Source organism: Apostichopus japonicus, chromosome 16 (assembly GCF_037975245.1).
Source record: "Apostichopus japonicus isolate 1M-3 chromosome 16, ASM3797524v1, whole genome shotgun sequence".
In the NCBI taxonomy this organism is placed as follows: domain Eukaryota; kingdom Metazoa; phylum Echinodermata; class Holothuroidea; order Aspidochirotida; family Stichopodidae; genus Apostichopus; species Apostichopus japonicus.
This window is the reverse complement of record NC_092576.1, coordinates 5241150-5265719: the sequence shown is the minus strand read 5'-3', so window position 1 is coordinate 5265719 and position 24570 is coordinate 5241150. Positions and strand designations below refer to the sequence as shown.

Genomic DNA, 24570 nt, shown 5'->3' with positions numbered 1-24570 from the left:
TCCTTACCGGTTTCGAACCTCTGGACGTACAATCAGCGTCCATAGCCTAGTGGTTAGGGTGTCCGCGTACAGAGCGGAATTCCCGTGGTTCGAATCCCGGAGGCTGAAAGTTTTTTCACTGTTTTTGAATTTCCAACTCATTACGATTTTCATTTATATATATTCATTTGCCCTTTGTCGTTTACCTCAATTGCATTAACACACACACACACCCTCACACACACATATATATATATATATATATATATATATATATTTATACAGAACAACACATCAGAAAAATTCTACTACACGACCGGTTTTTGTCCTCATGAAGAAGACGGTATAAGAATCGAACCCGTGACCTTGTATCACAGACCGAAGTCCGTACCACTAGATCACAGTGGTTCTACTGGTGTGCGAATGCGTATTGGGAAGTGCAATGAAATAACTAACTAGAAGAGGTTATTGATGTTGATTTTTTTATTTCTTGTCAGAATTTTATAATTTGCTTCATTTGTGCCTTTTGAACTGAGATAAACTCCGAATCATAACCTCTACAAACAAAATACGCTTTGTATTCTTTGAGACGGTTATTGAGTAATGTCTTTCGGCAATATTGTAGGGAATATCAGACAGACAGGAATTTTTTTAACTTCCTCATTGTGTTTCAATTGCCATTACTTTTTTACCTACTATACACTGGTGCTGTGGCCGAGTGGGTAAAGGCGGTAGCATTTGAAGATTCGGGAGGTTTGGGTTTGATTCCCGGCTGGGTAATAGTAAGTCGGGTTATTATCCAAGAGCAATGTATGGTTTTCCAATCTAAAATGACTTTCTATATTGAAAAGATACCAAATTTGAGTTAAATTGTTGAATTGGAAGCCACCCGACGTGTACGTTGTATTCATAAGCTCCTGCTGGCTTCTCCAAAATTTGTGGTCGCTTAAGCCTCGCGAAAATAACTGCTGATTATTATTATTATTATTACTACCCTGTAAGTTTGTTTTTAATATATTCAGCCATCGTTGGTTACCAGGTTCTATACGCTATAAAAATAAGGAATGTATACAATTATTCAAAAATATAGAGAGATCCATCCATCCATCTTTAGACTATTGTGATATTGTCTTGACAAGGGGATCAAAATTTTACCTTTGTTAACCTTAAATGACATTTGACCCTTTCTAAAGGTGATCTACATACTAAAGACAAACATACATAACAGAGATGTTTTTTGAGTTATCGTGTTGACAAAGTTTTCCAGTTTGACCTCTGTTGATCTCAAATGACTATTTGAACGTGTACTCATCAAGTTGGATCTACATACCAAGTGTGACCAAGCAAGGGGTGGGGAAATGATAACACATCAAGTTTTCTTCCTTTTCTCTATCATTTAATACTCTCTTGGTGTTAACCGAACTGAAACCTTTAAACAAATAAAAAGAAAGAACAATACATAAAAACAAGCTCACCAACCGAGATAAAACAACTTTTGACAAATTGACTCCTATTTACAATGAATCAACACATATAAGCACAGCAAATCTTATAAAGATCTTGCCAGTGATGATTTCATACAGTATATATTATGCCTGTATATACAGCACCCATAGGACAACCAATACCACCATGAATAATAGACAACCATGCTTCATAACCTAAGAAGAATCTAGATACATGAACAAGCATGAACAAGCAATACCCAAAAATTTCCCTAACTGTCACAGGAAGTCATTTCATGATTCTCAACGCACATTCCAATTACCGGAGATTGATGCATACAAAGCCTTTCCCTCATGCTTAGACCTAGCTATATGAAAACAATATGGTATATGTACAATGTGACTTGTTAGTCAAGAACAAATAAAATCACAGTAACCTACCCCTCTCCAAAGCACAACCAATTCTCCCTCTACAAGGTCATCACTGCACTGGTAGACTCTTTAATTGTCATAAAACAATACCTCTGACAGCAACCATTGGCAAATGCCATAAATCTTGAGGTTTGACTGGATTTCATATGATGGTTTTATTTGATTTTGTTCAGTCAGAATGAGATAATCACAAGGCTAAAAAGAGGGCTCACTTCATAAATTGCAAATAGAAGAGAGGTGGTTAAGAAATATGCTTTATGCAGTCACCTTAAGTACCTTTGTCACACAAGTATAATATTCAGCAAATCTTCTCAAAGCGCTTTAAACATGTAAACCTAGAAACATATAGTAACAAAAACCTAAACACTTAATATATAGAACCAATAAGGCACACAATTTAAAAGCCTAAGGCAACAATATAAAAAAAACTAAACGATAATAAGGAAGTCCTAAAAACATATAGCCCAAAACAAATTCAGAAATATGTAAATAATAAAATAGTTTTAAACAAAGAATACACAAAAGATTAAATAATAGTCAATAATCAAATATAAATAAGTATGAGAAACTATATACATTAAAAAAAATATTGCAAAAGCATAAAACAGAAAGTAACAAGAGCCCAAGGGCACTGTGGTTCCTTGCGTAGGGGCATATGACAATACACATAATATTATCAAGCAAGATTGGGTTCAAATAGTCAAGTAATTGTGGTCCTACATGTACCCATAAAGTAACCAACACTATAGCCAACACTTTTGTGATCACAAATTGTGATCGGATTATGATCAAAATGCACTTTTGAGATCTGAACATGGCGTCGAAACTGTAAGAGATATAAGGTGACCTACAAGCAGCTCAACAGATATGATAACATTGGTGACCACAGATGACATGACCGTGAAATTTAAAAATGTTCCATCACCCCATTCACAACTTGTCCCAAAATATCAACCGTGGCATTGGGATTTAATTGCATTAAATGTCTAAAAATTCACTTTGAACTTGTATACATAACTACACACACAAAGGTCACCCGGAGGTCAACCATTGACCTTTTTGATCGGTGAGACCTAAATAGAGCATCAAAACTGTAAAAATTCAAACATTTTTTCTTTTCCCATTTCCCCCCCCCCAAAAAAAAATACTACTTTTTTAACATTAATAACTTTGCACACAAAGGTACCACGGGGGTCAACCTATTGACATTTATGATCAGAAGGTACCTTGACATCTGAAAATAGCATCGAAACTGTAAAATTCCCCAAAACAAGTAAAGGTCACCAGAGGTCAAATTGAGGTCAAAGGTCACCCAGATGCGGGTTGACAATTGGATTACATTGAAGCAATTTCCAACCCTAACGGACAATTCGTTCTCAAGTTATCAAAAAAATACTAGTTTTTATCATTAATTGACCTTTGGTGACCTCGGATCACATGACTGTTAAGTTTGAAAATGATCCCTTGCCACATTCACAACTAGTCCCAAAATATCAACCATGTCGCACCTTGTCAATGGGAGTTATTGCTTGTTTTAATATTTTGGGTTTTGGCCTCTAACTGACCTTTGGTGACCTTCACAGGTACCAAAAAATAGGGCACATTTACTCAATGTGGTACTCATATACACCAAATATTAGATTGGTCCAAGCTTCCCTACTTGAGATACCGTGTTTACAAGCCAGGCGTCACATACCATTGCCAATATACCATTTGCAACTTGTCCAAATATATCAACCGTGACACACCTTGGCACTGGGAGTTATTGCACTAAATGTCTGAAGATTAATTTTGACCTCATATAACTGAATCAACAAAGGTCACCTCAGGTCAACACAGTGACATTTTTGATCGGTGTGATGTGAATATAGCATCAAACTATAAAAATTCAAACATTTTTTTCTTTGCCCATTTTCTCCCCCAATATAATAGTTTTTTAACATTAATTGACCTTTGGTGACCTCAGATCACATGACCGTTAAGTTTGAAAATATACCCCTTTACCATTTGCAACTTGTCCAAAAATATCAACCATGTCACACCTTGGCAATGGGGGTTATTGCATTAAATATCTGAAATTTAACTTTGACCTTGTATAACTTCGCACTCGAAGGTCACACGGGGGTTAACCTATTGACATTTATGATCAGAAGGTACCTTTGACATCTGAAAATAGCCTCGAAACTGTAAAATTCTCCAAAACAAGTAAAGGTCACCAGAGGTCAAATTGAGGTCAAGGGTCACCCAGATGCGGGTCGACAATTGGATTACATTGAAGCAACTCCCAACCCTAACTGACAATTCATTCTCAAGTTATCGCAAAAACACTAGTTTTTTATCATTAATTGACCTTTGGTGACCTCGGATCACATGACCGTTAAGTTTGAAAATATTCCCCTATACCATTTGCAATTTGTCTCAAAATATCAACTGTGTAACACCTTGGCACTGGGAGTTATAACACTAAATGTCTGAAGATTAACTTTGACCTCATATAACTTAACATACAAAGGTCATCTTGGGTCAACTTATCGACATTCTTGATTGATGAGACCTAAATAGAGCATCAAACGATACATATTCAAACATTTTTTTCTTTGCCCATTTTCTACCTCCAAAATACTAGTTTTTTAACATTAATTGACTTTGGTGACCTCGGATCACATGACTGTTAAGTTTGAAAATATTCCCCTATACCATTTGCACCTTGTCCAAAAATATCAACCACGTCACACCTTGGAACTGGGAGTTATTGCATTAAATGTCTGAAAATTAACTTTGACCTCGTATAACTTCGCACACGAAGGTCACACGGGTGTCAACCAATTGACATTTTTGATCGGAAGGTACCTTTGATATCCAAATCTAGCATCAAAACCAAACATTTTCTTTTTTGCTCGTTTCCTCCCAAAATAAGCAGTTTTTTCTAATGTGACCTTTGACCTTTTGACCTTGGTAACAGATGTAGTTTAATCTCCTGATTCCAAAAAACAAAACGATATGTCTGCACAACCATCCTAACTCCGAACGGAAAACTTTGACCTCATATAACTTCGCACATAAAGGTCACACCGGGTCAACCTATTGACATTTATGATCAGAAGGTACCTTTGACATCTGAAAATAGCATCAAAACTGTAAAAATACCCCAAAACATGTAAAGGTGACCAGAGGTCAAATTGAGGTCAAAGGTCACCCAGATGCGGGTCGACAATTGGATAACATTGAAGCAACTCCCAGCCCTAAAGGACATTTCGTTCTCAAGTTATCGCAAAAATACTAGTTTTTTTATCATTAATTGACCTTTGGTGACCTTGGATCACATGACCGTTAAATTTGAAAATGTTCCCCTAACCAGTTCACAACTTGTCTCAAAATATCAACATTGACGCACATTGGCACTGGGAGTTATTGCAGTTTTAATATTTTCGGTTTTTGGACCATAACTGACCTTTGGTGACCTTTGTGGGCACCAAAAACAATAGGGCACACCTTCTCCATATGGCGGATCTATAGTCCAAGTTTGGCCTGAATCCAACATTCTCTTATTGAGATAGAGCGTACCCAACCAAGTGTCACAGATGCACACACACGCGTACACACCCAAACACACACACAAACCTGACTGCATAGGTTCCTTTTGCTAAAGCAAGGAACTAATAAACACCCAGTACTAAACGCTAAAAATAGAACTCTAAACGTAGTAATAAAAAATCTTAAAAAAATGCTAAGAGTTAAATAAATAGTTCCAAACTTAGTATGCATATTATCAATTGAAACACAGACAATTCGTATGAGGTGTTTACACACACTCCGACAACTTCACATCGGTCCTCAAACCAAGTTTTTATTTCAAACTTTGACCTTTGGTGACCCAAAATAACATTTTACCTCCTCAGAAAATAATTGGCACCTTTTGCTCAATGTGATGCATCCACATTCAAAGTATGAGATATGTTGGATATTCCCCTCTTGAGATATTGTGATTATTATGATTACACATTTTGAGCTCCGGTGACCTTTAACATTCTCAAAAAACAATTGCATCTTTGTACTCATTATGGAGTATTACATTGATCGAAGATTCTCTGTGTGTTTACGAACAAAGCTGCATTTTCCTTATCTCTCTTAGTCAAATCTGTTAAAACGAGAGATGATTCAGTTGCATCATACGGACGTCGTCCACCTGCCTTTCAAATTTCAAACTTTCACATCGGATGGCGATTGTTTATGATCCGAGTCTGCCAACAGCTTTGCTCTAATTAATTGAAATATACAAATATATGAATATACACAAGCAGAATAGGTGCATGTTTCCATACTCATTAAATCATTGTATCCTATCTCAGTAATAACTTTACACATTGTACATTAGCTTAGTGATTGTGCGTAAAGGAAGGCAAAGGACGACATGTGTAGTGCATATTACTTACTGTTCACAAATGACGACATTAGTACTGTAGCTTATGATTGTACACAAAGTAAAACATTAGTACTGTAGCTTATTGATTGTGCAGAAATGACGACATTAGTACTTTAGCTAAGTGATTGTACATAAATGATGACATAGTACTGTAGCTTACAGAATGTACACAAATTATGACAATACTACAGTAACTTAGAGATTGTACATAAGGTAAGACATTAGTACTGTAGCTTATTGATTGTGCACATATGACGACATTAGAACTGTAGCTTAGAGATTGTACACAAATGATGACAAGGGTATATACAGTACCTTAGAGATTGTACACAAAGTAAGACGTTAGAACTGTTGCTTATTGACTGTGCCCATGTGGCGACATTAGTAGTGTAGCTTATTGATTGTGCACAAATGATGACATTAGTACTTTAGCTAAGTGATTGTTCACAAAAGACACCATTGTACTGTATATATCTTACTGATTGTACACAAATGGCAACACTAATACTGTAGCTTAATGAGTGTACCCAAATGACGACATAATTACACAAATGACGGCATTAGTTCGGAAGCTTATTGATTGTAAACAAATGATGACATTAGTACTGTAGTAGTTTTTACAACACATGATATATTATTATTATGTTACCTATGAATCTAGAACACGGTTCAGATAAGGAATCGCAGAATTGAGATTTAACCTTCCGTTCGGTCGGTCCGAAAGCAACAAATGGGTAAGAATATTATCACATACAACATTAAAATATGAAATCTGATCAACAAGAAGAAAAGACATTTAGCATGTTTTATGTAGCAAACACAAGGTTAACAAAATTAAAATTGTGAATAGTGATCTTATTGCAGTTATTATACTATTCAGTGTTTACATCATTCACTTTGCATTCAGAGAACACCTATACAATGAATTCCAAAATCATTTAGCTTAAAGATCTTTCATTTTACCATTGTTGCGATTTCATGACTTCATAAACTACGTGCTACCATGTTATCACAAGAAATTCACCATGGCAACCACACTATCTTGTTGTGAATACAGTCATGACCGTAGTGGCAGAACCAAGGTGCGGGGAGGACATGAGGTTTGGTAGGGCAATGAGGGCATCCCCAGTCATGTTATACCCTTGGTCTCCCAGTCGGCTTCTTCTCCCTTCGTGTGTACATTTATATTTTATTAATGTCTATTGATAGAGTCCCTTGTGGTAACACATTAATTTATTTTGCAATTAGAACAGATGATGTGCATGTGACACATAGCCAATAACCAGTTAAAATGCATAACATATTTACTTCCTCTTACACGGCAGTCCAAGAACGGGGGATCCCATTTTACAATGGGCGACTTTTACTAAGATTTATCGAACATTGTCCTCTGTGACGTATAAGGCAAACTCAACAGCAACAGTCAGTGAGGTACGTAGGGAGCTACCAAAAGAATGGGGAGTGGGATGGGAGAATAATAACCGGTGGTCACTTTGGGTATCTTTGCTAGACGAATTTTACTTTTTATGCTTCGTTGGGCCACTGCAGATGGTAAACTTCAATATTTTATCTCGAAATTTTGACTGCTTCACCAACTAAACCTCGCTTTTGTTTATATCAGTTCCACTTTCTTTTCGAAGTTGTAAAACCTAAATCTATGTTTCTTATCTCAAAATGTCTATCTTTCGACCTTTGTTACCTCTTTGCTTCATTATTTCCATAGAATAAGAAAATATGTCAAAAGAGTTCATAACAAAAATTCTATTTTTTTTCCTTATTCTATATTCCTATTCTCTAACTTTTGACTTTTTTCCTTGCAAATTCCGACTACTATACCTCAAACTTTCAACCATTTCCTCAAACTGACGTCATTTAATCTAAAAACTTCGACTTCAGTTGCTTTTAGTTTATGCAGAGACTTTTCGCTCGTTTTGTTTTGTCAAATACAGGTTTCAGTACAGGCCAAAAAGTCGGGTGGAGAATTAAGTCCACGACCAGACCACCCCACCAGGCCCTGCCGTCTTTGGGGTCATCATGGTAAATAGTTGTCCTAACCTAATGAGATTTTAGGGAAAGAAAAAGCGGGAGAGCGTAAAGCGTGTATTCATTAATACACTAAAACCCCATATTTTGTGCCACCCAAATATTATGGGTCATACACATACAAATCCTTACATTTTACTCGTAAGTACAATGTTTTCTTTAATATTTCACCAAATTTACCACAATATCTATATAATCCTTTCCTGCTCGTAGAATAATTTGATAATTTAACCTGATGAAAAGTACAGGCATAGTTTCCACTAACAATAGGATACTGAATTTACCAGTTAACTTACCACTGCTTCATTTGCCTTCTCTTTCTGTAATACAAGTGTAAAACATGAAGTTCAATATTATCACGCACATAAACAAACATGCATAACTAACACGGAAAGAAAACATGAAATGAAATATTTTCTCCTTAAATTGGAAGTGACCTTAATCTGTGTATTTATTTACTTTATAACAGTTTGTTTCTTGTGAAGAAGCTAATTGCAGAGTATCTATTTGCCAACGACAATCACATAAGAGTGTAATACAGAACTTAAAACGTAATGTGTTCATATACTTTGGGTTTGTTCATAATTAATTCTGCAAGAGGTAATAAATCATTCATAATCAATTTCAAACCACCAGTTTGGCTTTGATTGTAGAGAAGATGTCTATAAGCTAGGAATTATGGTAATGTGGAGAGTTATTACAGCATGGCAAAACAAAAACAAAAAAAAACCCCTCAAACTTCGTACACTGAAAAACAAGATGTGAAACAGCCGACAGTTTAATATTGTCACTAAGTTAAATATACAAATTTAACATAATATGATACACCAATTACTGCTTAATTGCACAATGGTTATACAATTAATATAATGGGAATTCATCGCTCATTGCCTTAAAAATGTAAAACATTGTCCTGTTTCTTAAATATCCATTCCTCTGTTCATCTCTAACTTAGTCTACAGTTAGCATCATTAGTAGGTAAGCATACCAGCTAATATACCAGATATGTAATTACCGGAAGTGGAAATGTAAACGAAATGTAACGTTTGCACAAAACAATGAATCCTTTATTCGTTCCTTGTACGCCTGATACATTCGCGCATCTACAAAGCACTATTGTCTGTGTATAAACTGATGAATATTCAGTGTATTACACTGATCGTCTTGGCATAAAGTAATTCTAACATTACATTCCACCCAAGCCGAAAAGGTGTGAGCTTATATTTGTTCTTAACGTGTAGCATATTATGCATTTATATGCCAGGGTGTTATAACACACTAACACGTGTTATGTTTTGGGAGCATGCGAAAGCTAGATATGCTAAAGATACAATACAGTAAATCGTAGTGGTATTTTTCATTTCATTTTCATTTTTCCGTTTCATTTATAAATACGAAAGTATAGGCAATTAATTATACTTCTTAACATTATCCTGATACATCCAGGTCATTGCTGTTCTGTCTAATATACCTTCTGAAAAGCCGTGGGGCAACCACCTCCTCCACCCCCCCCCCCTCCCCATAAGTAAAACGTAATTGCGCAACTCCTTCAAAATATGAGAGTCGCTGAGTGGAACCAAGTGTTGCTGAATTCAACTGTTCACATTCTTTTTTGCACTAAGTTATGTATACTTACAAGCATTTGATATATATTATTTGTCAGAGGACCTTGTACGAATCCCTGTGTGAATAAAAAAATAGCAAAATGATTAGTACACATTACTTACCTTGATATGTATGCAAGACGACCTTAGCAAGAACATAAAATGTGTTATTAAGACGAAACCGAGATGAATTTGACTATGTTAGTTCTTCTACTAAGTAGAAGAATCTATATAAAATAAGTCTATCTAAAACAATTTCTTCATATAACATATTATTACCAGGACATACCTCCCACTGTCCAGTGTCATAATTAATACGCTGTAAATCTGCAGCTGCAACACCAGTTACCCACTCGACTGAAAGAGACCGAAAAAAGAGTTTTCTTTAGTCTGGTCTATGGAACCTTAAACGTGTAAAACATTTATACAAGCCCGTTTTGCCAGCTACATCCGGATGTATAACATTTAATTATTTTTTGAAGACAATAATTGATATACCTAGTAATTCTAGAATACAACAGATAAACTGTGCCACCTGTATTTGTGGCACAAGTAATAATCTTCTGTTAACAACTCTTTTTGCTAAAAACTCCCTTTCCCTGTGAGGACAACAACTGTCCGTTTACTGCTTATATGGAAACACATGGGAAGAAAAGAGGCCAATGGAAAATACATTAGTTATTGTAGAACGTATTTTATAAATCTGTTAATGATGTCATATCCATCCGAGTTGCTATTATATAGAATTTTTAACTAGGTCTTTCCACTTTGACCTTTTCAAAGCACAACCAACTATCTTCGGATATGTTGACCGTTCATATTCCATATCATGATATATCGCAAATATACGCATGTCTTATCATGACTGCAAAGATGAACAGGTACTACCTCCCTTCCACTTTCCCACTCCAGAAAACAGTGATTATTGCATCTAGGATAAGATGACAATCCAACCCTATCTATATAGTACTTCTGGAGCTTGAAATAAACATAAATCTTCAAACCATAAATAGATGCTGAAACACTATACGATGAAAATATCAATTGAACAAACATGAAAGCAATGTACCTGATTGAGACCACTTATGGATTATACACTGGTCTGGTACTGTGTTTATACAGTCCAGAGGTCAATTACAATGTAAATATACTCTTATCAACTGAGTGTTTACCTCAAATACCCCCACCCTCCCCGCCCAAAAAATAAGTAAATAAATAGATAAATAAAAAGAAAGAAAGAAAGAAGAATAACAAAAAATAGAGAATTCTTGTATTCATTACGTTATATCAACTACCACCTATAAATTTCATCCAAACTGTACTTTATAACGCATTGTGTTTAAAAAGATTTTAAAGCTTTGACCATCGTTTACTTCATTTCACTTTTGAAGCAAAGAATTTTTCTTCTGTTTACTAAATTGGATCAACATCCCAAGTATGACATTAAACCATCATGTTCTTTTAGACTTGAAGTGTTTAGACAAAGCGTGTCGCACATGCCCACAACATACCAAAATGCACGTACAATTACCATCGCATTAATCTATTTGGCTTCGATAAGAAATGCGCTATGCTACTGGCATTACGCCCGACGAAAGCAAATATGAGCCCAGTAGGTAAAAATGTAGCTTTAGGGTTTTAGATAAAGACGTGAAGAAATCTCCTTTTTTCGTGTTTTACTAATTTTTCTCAAACCAGTTGAACACAGGATTATCATAAACGCATAAGTCATTGTTCTTAATCGTGCAGATGCAATCAGTTACACAACTTCATTTCACCTCATCAACAATTACATGTAAAGATCAAGATATTTGTAACAGTAATTTATTATACTGCATTCTTACCACGCGGCTCCTGTTGTACCGTGCTCAACTTGTTCTCAAATTTAAAGGGCAGCAGAATTCTTTCAATCCTTTGAGAAAAAAATTGTATTACTTCGTCAATGTTTTGCTATTAGATAAACTGAAAGGTGTGCAATATTATACTTTTATTGTTAAGTCCACAAATGCGGGCTCAAGTATTTTTATCATTTTGTTTTCATTTCATATCTGATGCAGCCTGCTCAAACGAAGGAGCATACCACCGAATTTCTTTGGTAGATAAATCAATCAATTATTTAAATGAGGTATATTTTGTACGTGTTATTGTGTGTGAGTAAGCACGAGACGGTTCGACATGTCGCTAAAATGTCTTCACATATAGTTGTTACAGTAATTATTCCAACAAATAGGTAAATTGAATAAATGTAACTCTTTCTCAGACATTATGAACAGTAGTCGACTGTTCAAAGTAACAACGCTTACTTGATATCGGTCGGTGGACTGCTGTGACAAGCATATTGCAGGATACTTATCAATTTGGTTAAGTCCCATTGCTGCCATTTTTCGTTTTCAAAGCTCAATCCTTTCAAAGTGTTAAGCGGAGGTAAAACTGCCCCAGAGCTTAGATTAATAGCTCCACCGTTTTCTTCAACTGACGTAAAGCTATCTCGCAGTATAATCCTTTGAATGCCAACCTATTCAAGAAATTAACTACATATTATAAGTTTGAGCAAACATGAATGAGGCAGCTCAAATCGTTATCAACATTGTTTATATCATTGACTAACTAAGATAGATCACAAAGTAATTCAAAGATTGGCCAACAGAAATGCAGTTTATACTTGCTTTAGCAATCTAAGTAAGGTGTTTCTTTACATATCGTGTAACAAAAGAAACCTTATATGAAAATTGAAACATGACAGTTGTCTCAAATTAGCTCAGGTAATGTTTATTTATAATATTGATATGACGATGCCTGGAGCTTTTTGCTCCATGATTCTATTTAATGAATTTATGCCTGCAGGTTTAATTTAAGATAGGTAAGCCCCACACATGATGTGAATCGGTAAGCAAAAGGCTAATTGACAATGGAGATGACCAGCAATCAAAGGAACATTGCTCACCTCTGTACCAACAAAAACTTTTTTCATTTAATATATATCAATTTTACACATAGTTATGTAATATTCATATCTTAATCGCCGTAACTTGAAGCATTTAAAGTTTAAAAATTATTCTTCACAAAAAACACAACAAATTGACATATTTCATGATAATTATTACAACATCACGTGTATGATTACGAAGTCCATTATTTTACCTACAGTAATTATTAATCAGTTAAATCGTATCTATATTACAACGTGCTAATCCACTTTGCAGTTTTCTTCGATAGAGTTTGAAAATTACTAAAATCAAGTGGACACTATATTCAGGCAATTTTGTTTTAACATTTCATGTATCATTTGCTTCAACAGAAACAAGTATTAAGAAAAGTAAACAAGAGTTTTAACTCACTGAAAGTCAAAAATACGTGACGTCGCTTTTTGAAATATCGAAACATCATGAATTAAGACATGACTGAACGGTTAACATATTGGGCAAGCACTCGTTAGATGTATATATGAACTTAGTGGATGTTGTAACTAATGTTTTATTTTGAAAGTTTAAACAAACTTGAATGAAATAACGAAGATAACTATATACGGATCGGTCACCTATATTCTCAATGTATAATATTTTCAGATCCTTCCACCACTTGTCATGGTTTGACAAAAGAACATCAAGCTTAGGTACATCATTTCTGTATTTCCTCTTCACACTGAATCGAAATTAAAGTAATAATAGAAATTCTTATAAAAAGTTTTTCACCCGTCTTTCAGATGCTTCCTTCAACCTCTTCACTAGCCCATCGTGTACATCTCGAGTTTGGTCTTTCGAAATTATAACATGCTTACACGAGGCTTTAAAATGAAAGAACAAGGTCGATTTATGAGTATCAGCCGTATACTCGTATTCTATATATTTCATTGTGGGTCACTATAACTTAAATGTATAGGCAAGTGCAATACAGGAAAACTTGATAATTCAAACTGAGAACGAATCGCTTCTTACATCAATATGAAGTACACAGTGATTGAAATTTGTAAATAATCCATGAAATAATGAACTAAACATAGGTAGCTTAGATACCTTTTAATTCTTCTTCTGTCACCTCTATCGTAGGTTTGAATAGTTGTTGCTGCGGTTGCTGTTGTGTTGATGCTGTTGTACCCTGTTGATCTTTGGAATTTTTCTCTTCTACGGATAAGATATAAACTGAATAACTTATCTGAGTATAGTAAGCTGTAGTTCTATCAGCGAAAATAGCAATATTAATAATTAACTACTCAAGCTTCAAACGGCATGCTAGACAGTCTGAATACGTTAGGTTAGATAATATAGAGTTATATACATAACTCGACGTCTTAGATCTGTGGGATGTGACGCCCTCGTTTTCACGGGAACTGCTTTGGCAACTTCAAATCTGATCTAAAGAAATGACCTGCACCACTCTTTGTGTGAATGTAATGATGCATACATGTACAAAGTGATCATCTTAGTGTCATAGTGCTGATAATAGGAATACAGTCAAAGCGTAACTTTGGCTGAGTGGGCGTGACTAATAGGTAAGAAGTAAAAGATCTGTTATTGCCTATTTTATGTCAGGATGATCATGTATGTTACCATTTCCATCTATCTAATCTGTTTTATCTATTTCACCTATTTCATCTATATCATTTGTTTCATATTTCATCAATTTAATCTGTTTAATCTATTTAATCTGTTTCATATATTTCATCTATTTAATGTATTTATTCTATTTTATCAATTTAATCTGTTTAATATGTTTAATCTGATTAATCTATATCATCTGTTTAAATTTGTTTAGTCTGTTGAATCTGATTAATATGTTTCATCCTATTCCATCTATATCATCTTAATAACATAAATCGTTGGCTAAAGTCTGGCTTTGGATGGTGTGTTTCAAAGAATAAGTTATGATGACATGTTGGCTGGTCAAAGGCTTTAACAAATCCATGATAGGTACCAAAGTCTAAATACATACTATTATCAAGTTATATTCATCCAATGATTTCAAATCGTATCAAAGTTTCTTAGCCTATCCTTATTTTCTCCCTAGACTATAATTCCGGAAGTGAAATCACCCGATTGTAACAAGAATTATGCCCTGGTAATTTACATTAGTGAATTGCTATAACTGATATATTGCCATATATGGTTATGAAGTGTGGAGAGTGACGAACACGTTTAATCAGCATTAATAGGTTAGAGTATTCACATTTTGATCAGAACAATATCAAACTAATTTGAAATCTGTAGTTCTTGATACAGTTTGCTTTCACCAAGATCTCTAATAACATGCTGGATCTGTTTGGCTTACATTATTACATTTACGTGGTTTTAGTCTGATTGTGGTTTATTGTCACCAAGGCTACACGGCACACTGCTCTAATTTGTAGTGAAACAATGAAATATAGTACTGCGTTCTAAATACAGTTAATTGATACACGACGTGCACTAGAAAGTAGGTGCTAACCAGGTTTGTAGCTAGGATTCCACACACATAGTAGAACAGGAATCACAGGAGAGCATTTCAAGAATTCTATACCAGCCTTTTCCAGGGAGGGTTGAGAGGCATCTGGTGAGGTTTAACCAAAAGGGTACGGGGGATGTAAGATGTAAGAGATGCCCTATTATTGCTCTGGAAGAACCCATCCACCCCTCATGCTACAAGTTTGAGTTAACAAAATATCATATCAATAATGGGAACATGGACCAGCCATTGGTGGAGCTATAGGAGAAGCTGAAACAGATATTCAGGAGTCACAGATTGCAATGGTTCCGAAGTATTTTAAGTATAAATCCATTAAGCAGAGATTCATAATAGGGGGAAATGGTTTCACCATCTAGAGTTATCTAAGTCAGCGTCGACAACAGTCTGATTGAAAGAAACCTGAACCGAATCAATTAAACATAAGTCTAATAGATACTTCAGAATAAGATTGATATTTGTGATTAATCAATAAATTACCTTTCAGTCGGCGGCGGCGGAACACGATCAGAAGTACGACGATGCAACTCATCAACACAATTAACACAACGACAACAATAACAACCCAACCAGTTCGTCGTTCCTCCTCTGAAATACCAAGAAATAGTCAAAACATGGACATCAACAACTCCAGATACAAGTTGACATCATCTCCAGATAACAAATCAACACAGCTATAATAAATAGGTTCATAGTAGCCCAAACATGCATGTGAATGATATACAACGGTATGTCAAATAGGTATCAAGAACTTTACACCGCATACAAAGTAAAAGTACATTACTTACACGTTGATTTTGTTAAACTCTGTCCCTTTATTTGCAACGCTTTTCCTTCAATTCCACATCAAAACAACAAATGCATTAGATCAGTTTAGGTTTACTACGTCAACTGGCATACCACATAAAATTTAACCTGCACATAAAATAGTTTTGGGAAGTTCTTGCATTTTAATGTAGTTCTTACCCTGAAAAATTACATCCTGAAATGTTACATCAGTTGATGTAAATTTCGTTGTAACACCGTCAGTGCTATAAACACACGTGTACGTGCCCAAGGTAGGATTTCCAGCCGTGTTGATGACCAGAGAGGTATTTTGCAATGTGAATCCATCAGGCATCATAACTTCACTCATACTTTTAGTTCCAAATGCAATAATTTCTTCCGTTTGACCCACTTTTTTCCATACAAAGAATGACACATCTTCCCCGCAGTTCATGACCACTCTCTCATTAGGAGTTACATGCAGAGGTTCGCTAGATGCTTCCAGTGTCCCGCTTTCAACCAGTATCGTAGATTCATTGTTACCTACCTCAGACAAATTGCTTCTCGCTACGCAGACGAATAAACGTAATGAGAGAGAGGTTTGTAACGAAATATCCACAACAGCATGGTAAGATTGTAATTCATTGACACTGGTTGTTACATCTGTCGACTGAGAAGAGATTTGTTCATCCCCACTGCTAGTTCTCAACTTCCATGACAAATCATCTAATACTTCACCTACTCGTGAAACACTACAAATTAAACTTGAAGCAGCGTTCAATTCTAAAAAGCATGATTTCTGGTCACATCCAGCAGCGTCAATGGTAGGGTACGGTTCCAGTGGTATGTCTGCAAATTGTAAAAAGAAAGACGAACTAAAACAATATTGTCCAACCAGCAAATATTAGGAATATTTATATGGTGTTATATTAACTAGTTGGGTTTGCCAACAATAAAGGTCGCAGGGAAGCAATTATTCACTGTTAAAGCTCTTTTCAAACTCAAGCAATTCACACTGGTCAAGCTAATCTGCTAATTAATTGAACATCTTTGCGAATAATTTCTATAACAATAAGAAATGTAAACTGTAACGTGTCCCTTACAAAGATATGATAGTTAGATTATTTAGACTTTGAATGATTTGCAAGTGCAAGAGAAATGTACAGAAACAGTTTCGGAGCTTTATCGAACAGGCGCAAATGTACAATTTATGGGAGAGGTTTACCTGAGTCATACCTATGACATGTTTCACCGAGCTATATCAAGCCGAAGTTAAAAAGTTGGACAACTTCTTGTTTTTTCTGTGGATTCTACCTTGCATTGCGCTCTACCTCTTTACATCAAACTCTGAACTCCTTGTGTTCGGTCCAGTGATTCGATGGATAATGCGGATATGGTTTGTGTTGATGTAAGACGTTCTCTTTTCATGTCCATCATTACTTTCACATCATATACAGTACAATCCTATATTGTTCAACTGTGTTTATTTGCCTTTCATTCGAAAGCATGCTATACATATTTATTTTATTCAAGAAATCTTTTAGCACTAAGCGACACTCATCTAAGGTTGCAGACTTGAACCTGGAGGTTGGAATCCCACTATTACCCCAGAAATTTACCGTAGGCCCGATTTGTTTTCTTGTTCCTTATCACCCTCTTAACTTACTTTCTTATTGCTACCTTTTGGCAATGGTTACTGTCCAATATCGATATTGGTGGAAAGTCGACAAAGAGACGTCATGATCAAAATAAAAGCTTACTTCTGATGTATTTCTTACAGAAAACTTAAACAATACTCTTAAATGGGAAATATTGAATTATGGAATAATGATTCCACCTGCTAAAGATCATTGCTTACTCGTAGTTACTCGCCATGCTACTTTCATTGCAAATGCGAATTAACTGTTTTACTGAAATCAATTTTCGACACATTAGTAGCAATTTCTTTATCGCTTCAATAAAAGCATACTGCTTTTTGTTCTTTATGTGGAAGATTTGAGGAGACATCAGAAACATGTTTTGGTGGGTTGATAAATAACTTCTAATTTTCTTGTAAAGTGTTAAAAGTACTAATTTTCAGATTTTGTCAACATTTAACAAGACATTGGATCTTATGTTATTGTCCTATGCAGAAAGACATCAAAGAGAAAGAGTTAAGACGTTCCTTTTATTATTGCACAATGCTATTTGAAGGATGATTTGAATACTGTTATGTTTTATTTTCTTCCTTTTTATGCAGGACTATATATAATATATTTAGGCCATGGGCTGAAGCCTTCTAAAACACTCTTTCGTTCACATGGCTGCTGGGACTACTCAACTTCAGTTTAATAAATTCAAACATAATTTTCTTAATCTATTACTGCTTGTTCTTTTTAAAAATATTTGCAAATTTGAGAGAAATTAAGTAAAAACCATTTAAAATTTGCTATTTTTATGATTGGTTAATAAATTGAGCAAATTATCAGATTAACCAATCAGAGTCCTCTATGTATGAGTCACAATCGTATTGCTGTGATTGAGCAACATATGCACTGTACAATGCATTTTGCACTTACACTGTGTTACATTAACATGCAGTGTTGTATTTCTGTATGCTGTCGGAAAACATCTAATATTATACCCTTTTCTGAAGCTAGCTTTGCGAAATTTAAGGATTGTTGTATGAGATGGAAGTCCATTTCAAGTTCATAAGGAGAAATTGCTGCTAATTGTTGGTCAGAACTCAAACTATAACTTTTCTTCACCTACTGATATCACTCGTACTCGTACTAGTCGTATTGCTGGCTATCATAGGGAGTGTTACCAACGATTTACTGACATTTCAAAGCTCTCTAAAGCAGAACAAGGAAGAGATTTGTCAAGTATTCAATCTGGTGAGTACATTTATATATATCATCTTTGAACAGGGCATGAATTTGATCCATGAAAGTAACAAAATTGTCCGTGTACCACTTCCACTACAAAATTAGGTCTTGGCCTATGGGGCTTTGAAATGACTTCAGGATAAAAAAGGAGGTTTGAATAACAGTCAACCTGTCTGTCCCATAACCTGGTATTCTCTGCTCTCCCAGGGTCTTCTCTGCCCCACCCCCTCCCACAAGGGTTCATATAGAAAGGGATGATTTAGGCGGGCATTTGAAATTTGTGGCCGTGCAGTTAGATCGATGTAATTTTATGACGAAGGCGTAAATGCGAGCTCGTAGGGCTTGCATTTTTGACGTGGGGTCCGATAAAATTTTATTATCAAATATACGCATTTTGCTGTTTTGAAGTTTATATATAGCATGGCTTTGATATAATCACACAAGCCTATGTTGTTATTTGGCCGTGATTTTCGAAAAATGACCGTGCAAAAGACAGCTGCATGGTTCACTAGATGAACCTATGCACCCCCCCCCCCCCACACACACAAATAGGTCAAAGTAATATTGAAGTTTTGTATCAGAATTTCTATAGGCTGTGAAGTCAGTTTATAGTGTTGTCCCCATTTGCACATACATGTCTGTACTGTCACTTCTGTGCAAATACCATTACTTATTATCAAGAACAAAATGGAGGTTACATTCAATAGAAGACAGAAATATGTGGCTCTCTTATTAAACTACCATATCAACAATCTACTCCCCCTCTATCATACTATATAGTAAATGTTTTCAATTGTTACTTCAGTTAAACAATAATGGTAAAAAGGAATTTATGCACTGGTGATGGTTTGTGCCTGTGCTGTCTTGGATTTTTGAACATAATATTGCAAGTACATTTTCAAACTTGCATGTAGGCACACCAATTAAATCTCTTTGGTCAAAAGTGGTGTTAGCTTTGAAAATCGTGTTTTCCAAGGAATCTCCAAGTCAGTTGACTCTCTGAATGGTTATATAAAATAAATTATCATTGTACCACATAATGTTCTCACTCAGTGCATGTTGAATGTCTTGTTCAAAAAGTGTAACAATAACTACTGTAGAATACTGTCACATGTATGCCGTTGACCAAATATGCTAAATGCTTGTTTTTAGTAACACTTCTTTATTCATAAGGTATTGGCCCTTTATAAAGTAACTGTAAAAGAAATTAGGAAAAAAGAACTAAAACTAACACACCTTTCTCACCTTCTTTAAACATAACACTTTATGGTTTACATTGGAGCCTCACTCCCATATGCTTTCCTCATTTATAAACTAGATTTATACATATCCCTCCTTACACCACCTCACCCTTCCCCACACCCTCCCATTCCCTTAACTTTGCCTTAATATTTTCAATTCAAGAGGGGTAGGATTTTAAGCACCATTTAATATATATCCATGCCCAGCTACCAAATATAGGTATGGGAATTGCAGTGCATAGGATTGGGCTATGGAAAATGGTGTTTAGCACATGAACAGAAGTTATGACAGATTTTTCATGTAATTACAATGAAAAGCATCGCGAAGTAATTTTAATTATAATTTTTCGCATAGCAGTATGCAATGCTCTGATATACTGAAATGGACAGCGCCCTCTATCCTCTTTTTGGTGCTTTATGACCTTTTAGTAGACCCCCCTCCCCCCACTAAACAAATTATCATTCCACATATGTTCAAAATAGCCGGCGGAACCTAAACATGAAGGTAGATTCTCCTTCTGATCAATTTTATGGTATTTGTGGCCTGTTCTATTTTGTGCAGGATATGTATGGGGAAATTGCCGCCATTTTGGCATAAAAAAAACATTAATGTGCAATATTGACGCTTAAGAACAACTGATTTTGGAAAATAATACATATTGCTAATAAATTAAAATGGGTTTCATGTAGACCCCGGGATAGTGCAACGAAAGTTAATTTTTAGATCACTTTTCCTACTTCGGCCCACGGCCTAATTGTCTTCTTCTTTATTATATTTGTAAATACAACCACCAACAATAAACTCATGCAAAAGAAATAATAACTTTATCAAAGAAAACGACTTACCATAGACAACTACATGAACATATTCAACGATTGGATCATCATCTGTAGTCGCCAATGTCGATACTGCGAAAACATGATTATGTTGGGTGGAAACTTGATTGATCATAAGAGATCCATCAGGGTGAACCCCGTATTCTCCGGTATCATGTCCGGTACCATATATCATGCCTTCTCTGAGGCATATAAATGATCGATCATCGCTAGTCAAATTGTTCGAGTTGTACCAAAATGCACCATAGAAACCACCAGGATAGTTGCAGGATATCACTCCTTTCTTTCCCAATTGCAAATATTGCGGTGACTGACACTTATCCAAAGCGACAACCGTGCCTGTAATGGAAGAGGAAAGACGTAAACCTTGACCCTGTTTTCAAATCACATGAAAGTTGCAGAGTATCCATTTTCCCCTCAATCTGTGTTCCATTCTCCAGTTCAAAATGTATCAATGGGTGAGTCTAAGGGAAATAGAGCCTCATATGAAGTCCCAATAAATTTTGACTTGCATTCAACTACAATTTATAAAACCCCATTCAATTGACCTCCTGCCCCAACCAGAATAGCATTCCATCAGTATGCCAGAAACTTTCACCACATTTTCGAATGTCAGCACTCCCACACCCCAACCCCCTAAGCTCCCCCTTATTCCCCTGCATTACAAATAGATATTGCGCGTGTGCAAGTGATGCTATTGAGTAAGTATTACTCCAGACATAAGAAGTCATAATACCTCAGTGCAGGTCTTTCATACCGCTTGTTATATCTTCATATGAACATGTTACCCTTCCCTTGCTCTAACATATATAACCAACCATAGTCCCCTCCCCTTCTCCCCTCTCCAAGATAAAGCCGGTATTGGATCTTACCACTCAATATGAACCAAGGGATAGCAAGGATCATGAAAAGGTTTGTGATAGATATCTGAAAAGAAACAAAATTGACACTTAATTGAAGTGACATAAATTGAATATACATAGGATGATTTCCAATCTATGACCTACAGTGGCCGATAAAGCCACCGTCGCTTAATATAGGTCGACCATTTGTTAACAGTAACTCACGAGCAAGGTAGCATGAAAACCTGTTTTCAATAGAGTTTGAAGTTCATATCCTCTCTATCACTGACATTCACTTTAATCACTTGTTTTCATACCAATTTTCTTTGGTGCTGTTTTTTCACTAACCTACAATTAAGTTACAAGGAATTACAATAAAATCAAATAAGCTGTTGGGCCATCACTCATCAGTGAGGTTATATCCTGTACTTTATGGTCAAAGAAAGTGTGAGATGTGGATGGCCACTTCTAGACGTGGTTTGCCAAAGATAGGGTATAAAAGCAGGATTGTAAAGTAATTAGCATATATCATTTGTATGAATAGTTCTGACATATTGAACAGAAGGGTCATTTTATGTCAAATGAACAGATTATTGGAGAAGTTTGTAGTTGAATCTTTCCTAAAATAACATCCTCCTTTCATGATTAGAGCAAATAATGAGAAATAAGAAAAAAAATCAGTTAGGCCTACATTGCTTCAAAATTGTTTGTACAATACATTCATGAGGTATTGTCAATGACCGTGAAACATGCTATGAGCTTAAACTATAATAGTAGGGCCTCAAAAAGCCTGTGCAATGGCGAACTAACAGGCGAAACAGCACTGTGAAAATGTCAAACTTTGAGTGAGTTTTGAGTGATTTCCCATTAAATAATTACATGCTTGGCAAAAACTTCCTGATTTGTTTGAAGTGGGTCGAGCAACATTCATTAGTGATTTGACATGGAATGACAAAGAAATAAAACAAGCTTTTTGTTCATATTTAGTGAACTGAAGCTCATTGATGGCCTTACTTAACTAGGTATAGCAACATGGCTCTTAACCTAAACCTACGATATCATTATATGGTCAGAGACACCATTTACAATGAAACTTGTCATTCACCAAACTTCCTATGTTTGTCTTACTTTTGTTTCTTCGCAAATGGGCTAACCATTCATAGATTTCACAATAATATTTATATAATAATATTTATCTCTCTATTTCGCTCATTGTTGTGAATTCACTGTATAGACGAATCCATTATGACCGCGTTGCAATAGTTACAGTTACAGTGTAGTAGGCAATTATTTTCATATATTAATTTAAACTTTCTGAAAGAGCCTTGTGAAACAATTGTATGCTGACTGTATGCTACAGAACTTAATGATACTCAGGTTTACATGTACATTGTAACGTTCGTCGTTTATATTTCAGAGGGAACCTTCCACAATGAGATATGTACATCACCTAGTGCTACACATACACATACATGATAATACAGGCATATAGCTACTGTACATCTGGCCACATTCTGAGTCATATTAATGAAATTAAAATACCATATCAAAACTGCACACGGACAACCAAATTACCACGTACCGTAATACCCAACGGACCTTTTATAATGAAAAAGGAACCTTAACTCAGTTAATCTATAGTCGTGTACACAAGCTTACTTTGACTTTGAAACAAACCTGCTACAGAATACCCCCATGCAAAAGCGACACTTACAGCCAGCCTACTGTCTTGTGACATAACCTACAAATTGTTACCAAAAAACAAAGAAATAAAAACGGCGTGTTGAACATATGGTTGTAAAACAAATGCCACTTAATAGTAACTTCAATTCCATACCTTAAAATATAACATTCTGGTGTACACTAGGCCACGTCTCTTGTGCACTAGGTGGAGATAGAATCGCCTTCACAAACAAAGAAGCATCAGTATATTACCTGAAATCCAGCTATATGACTCAACGAAAGGTCATAGTGCAAGGTCATGTAACAGAAAATCAACACAACGATACGCTGCAGAGATTCATTCATGGAACGCCGAAATGTTACAATACCAAAACACAGGATGATGAACAGGATGTGCTTCAACAAAGAATATGTTACAAGGAACCTCCTTGCTACAAACTTAAACAGGTCGTGCTACTACTCGTAAGTGACGATGATAGTCTAATAAGGTGGCTCTACTACTATTCTAAACAGGTGACGCTACTACCACGTCAGGCGGCGATGTTACTGTAAATTAGCGGCGCTACTACCCTTAACGAAAAGTGCTACATTTCCAAGTTGGAACCAAACCAGGTCATAAATTACACTAGACTTGGTTGCGAAAATAAATGCGAACAAATAGTAGTCATTTCCATACATTAAGTAATCCCATTCTATTGTACACTAGGCTTCGTCTCTTTGTGTACTAGGTCTAGATAGTATCGCCTTCACTTATTACAACCAGCATTACGAATGTAACAACGTAAGGTTCATGGTGCTTAGGTCACAGAAAATCAACATAACAAAATCATTCGTATGGAACGCCGAAATAAGAAAGGATGTGCTACTACCCTAAACAGGATGTGGTACAACCAAGGAGGTACTACAAGGAAACTCCTTGCTGCAACCTTAAACAGGTCGTGCTACTACTCGTAAGTGACGTTGCTACTCTTAA

The 24570-nt window shown here is 35.6% G+C and overlaps 1 protein-coding gene across 4 annotated transcripts; it reads right to left on the bottom strand.

Moving 5' to 3' along the window:
• Positions 1-276: 276 nt before the first annotated feature.
• Positions 277-24355, bottom strand: LOC139983221 (uncharacterized). 4 transcript variants are annotated; one of them, XM_071996623.1, is made up of 14 exons: positions 23752-24355; positions 21945-21999; positions 21082-21411; positions 16329-16976; positions 15843-15950; positions 13940-14047; positions 13619-13710; positions 12230-12441; positions 11771-11838; positions 10216-10283; positions 9959-10003; positions 8619-8642; positions 6929-7051; positions 277-6114 (listed from the first exon to the last, which is right to left on the bottom strand). In XM_071996623.1, exons 1-13 carry the CDS (start codon positions 23764-23766, stop codon positions 6929-6931), a joined length of 1896 nt encoding a protein of 631 aa, XP_071852724.1. In that variant the 5' UTR covers positions 23767-24355; the 3' UTR covers positions 277-6114. The 4 variants fall into 4 exon arrangements, 3 of the variants coding, with proteins under 3 accessions (XP_071852724.1, XP_071852725.1, XP_071852726.1); XM_071996624.1 differs by having other exon boundaries at positions 6929-6980; XR_011798555.1 differs by having other exon boundaries at positions 6089-6114; positions 6929-8334.
• Between the last annotated feature and the right edge of the window lie 215 nt (positions 24356-24570).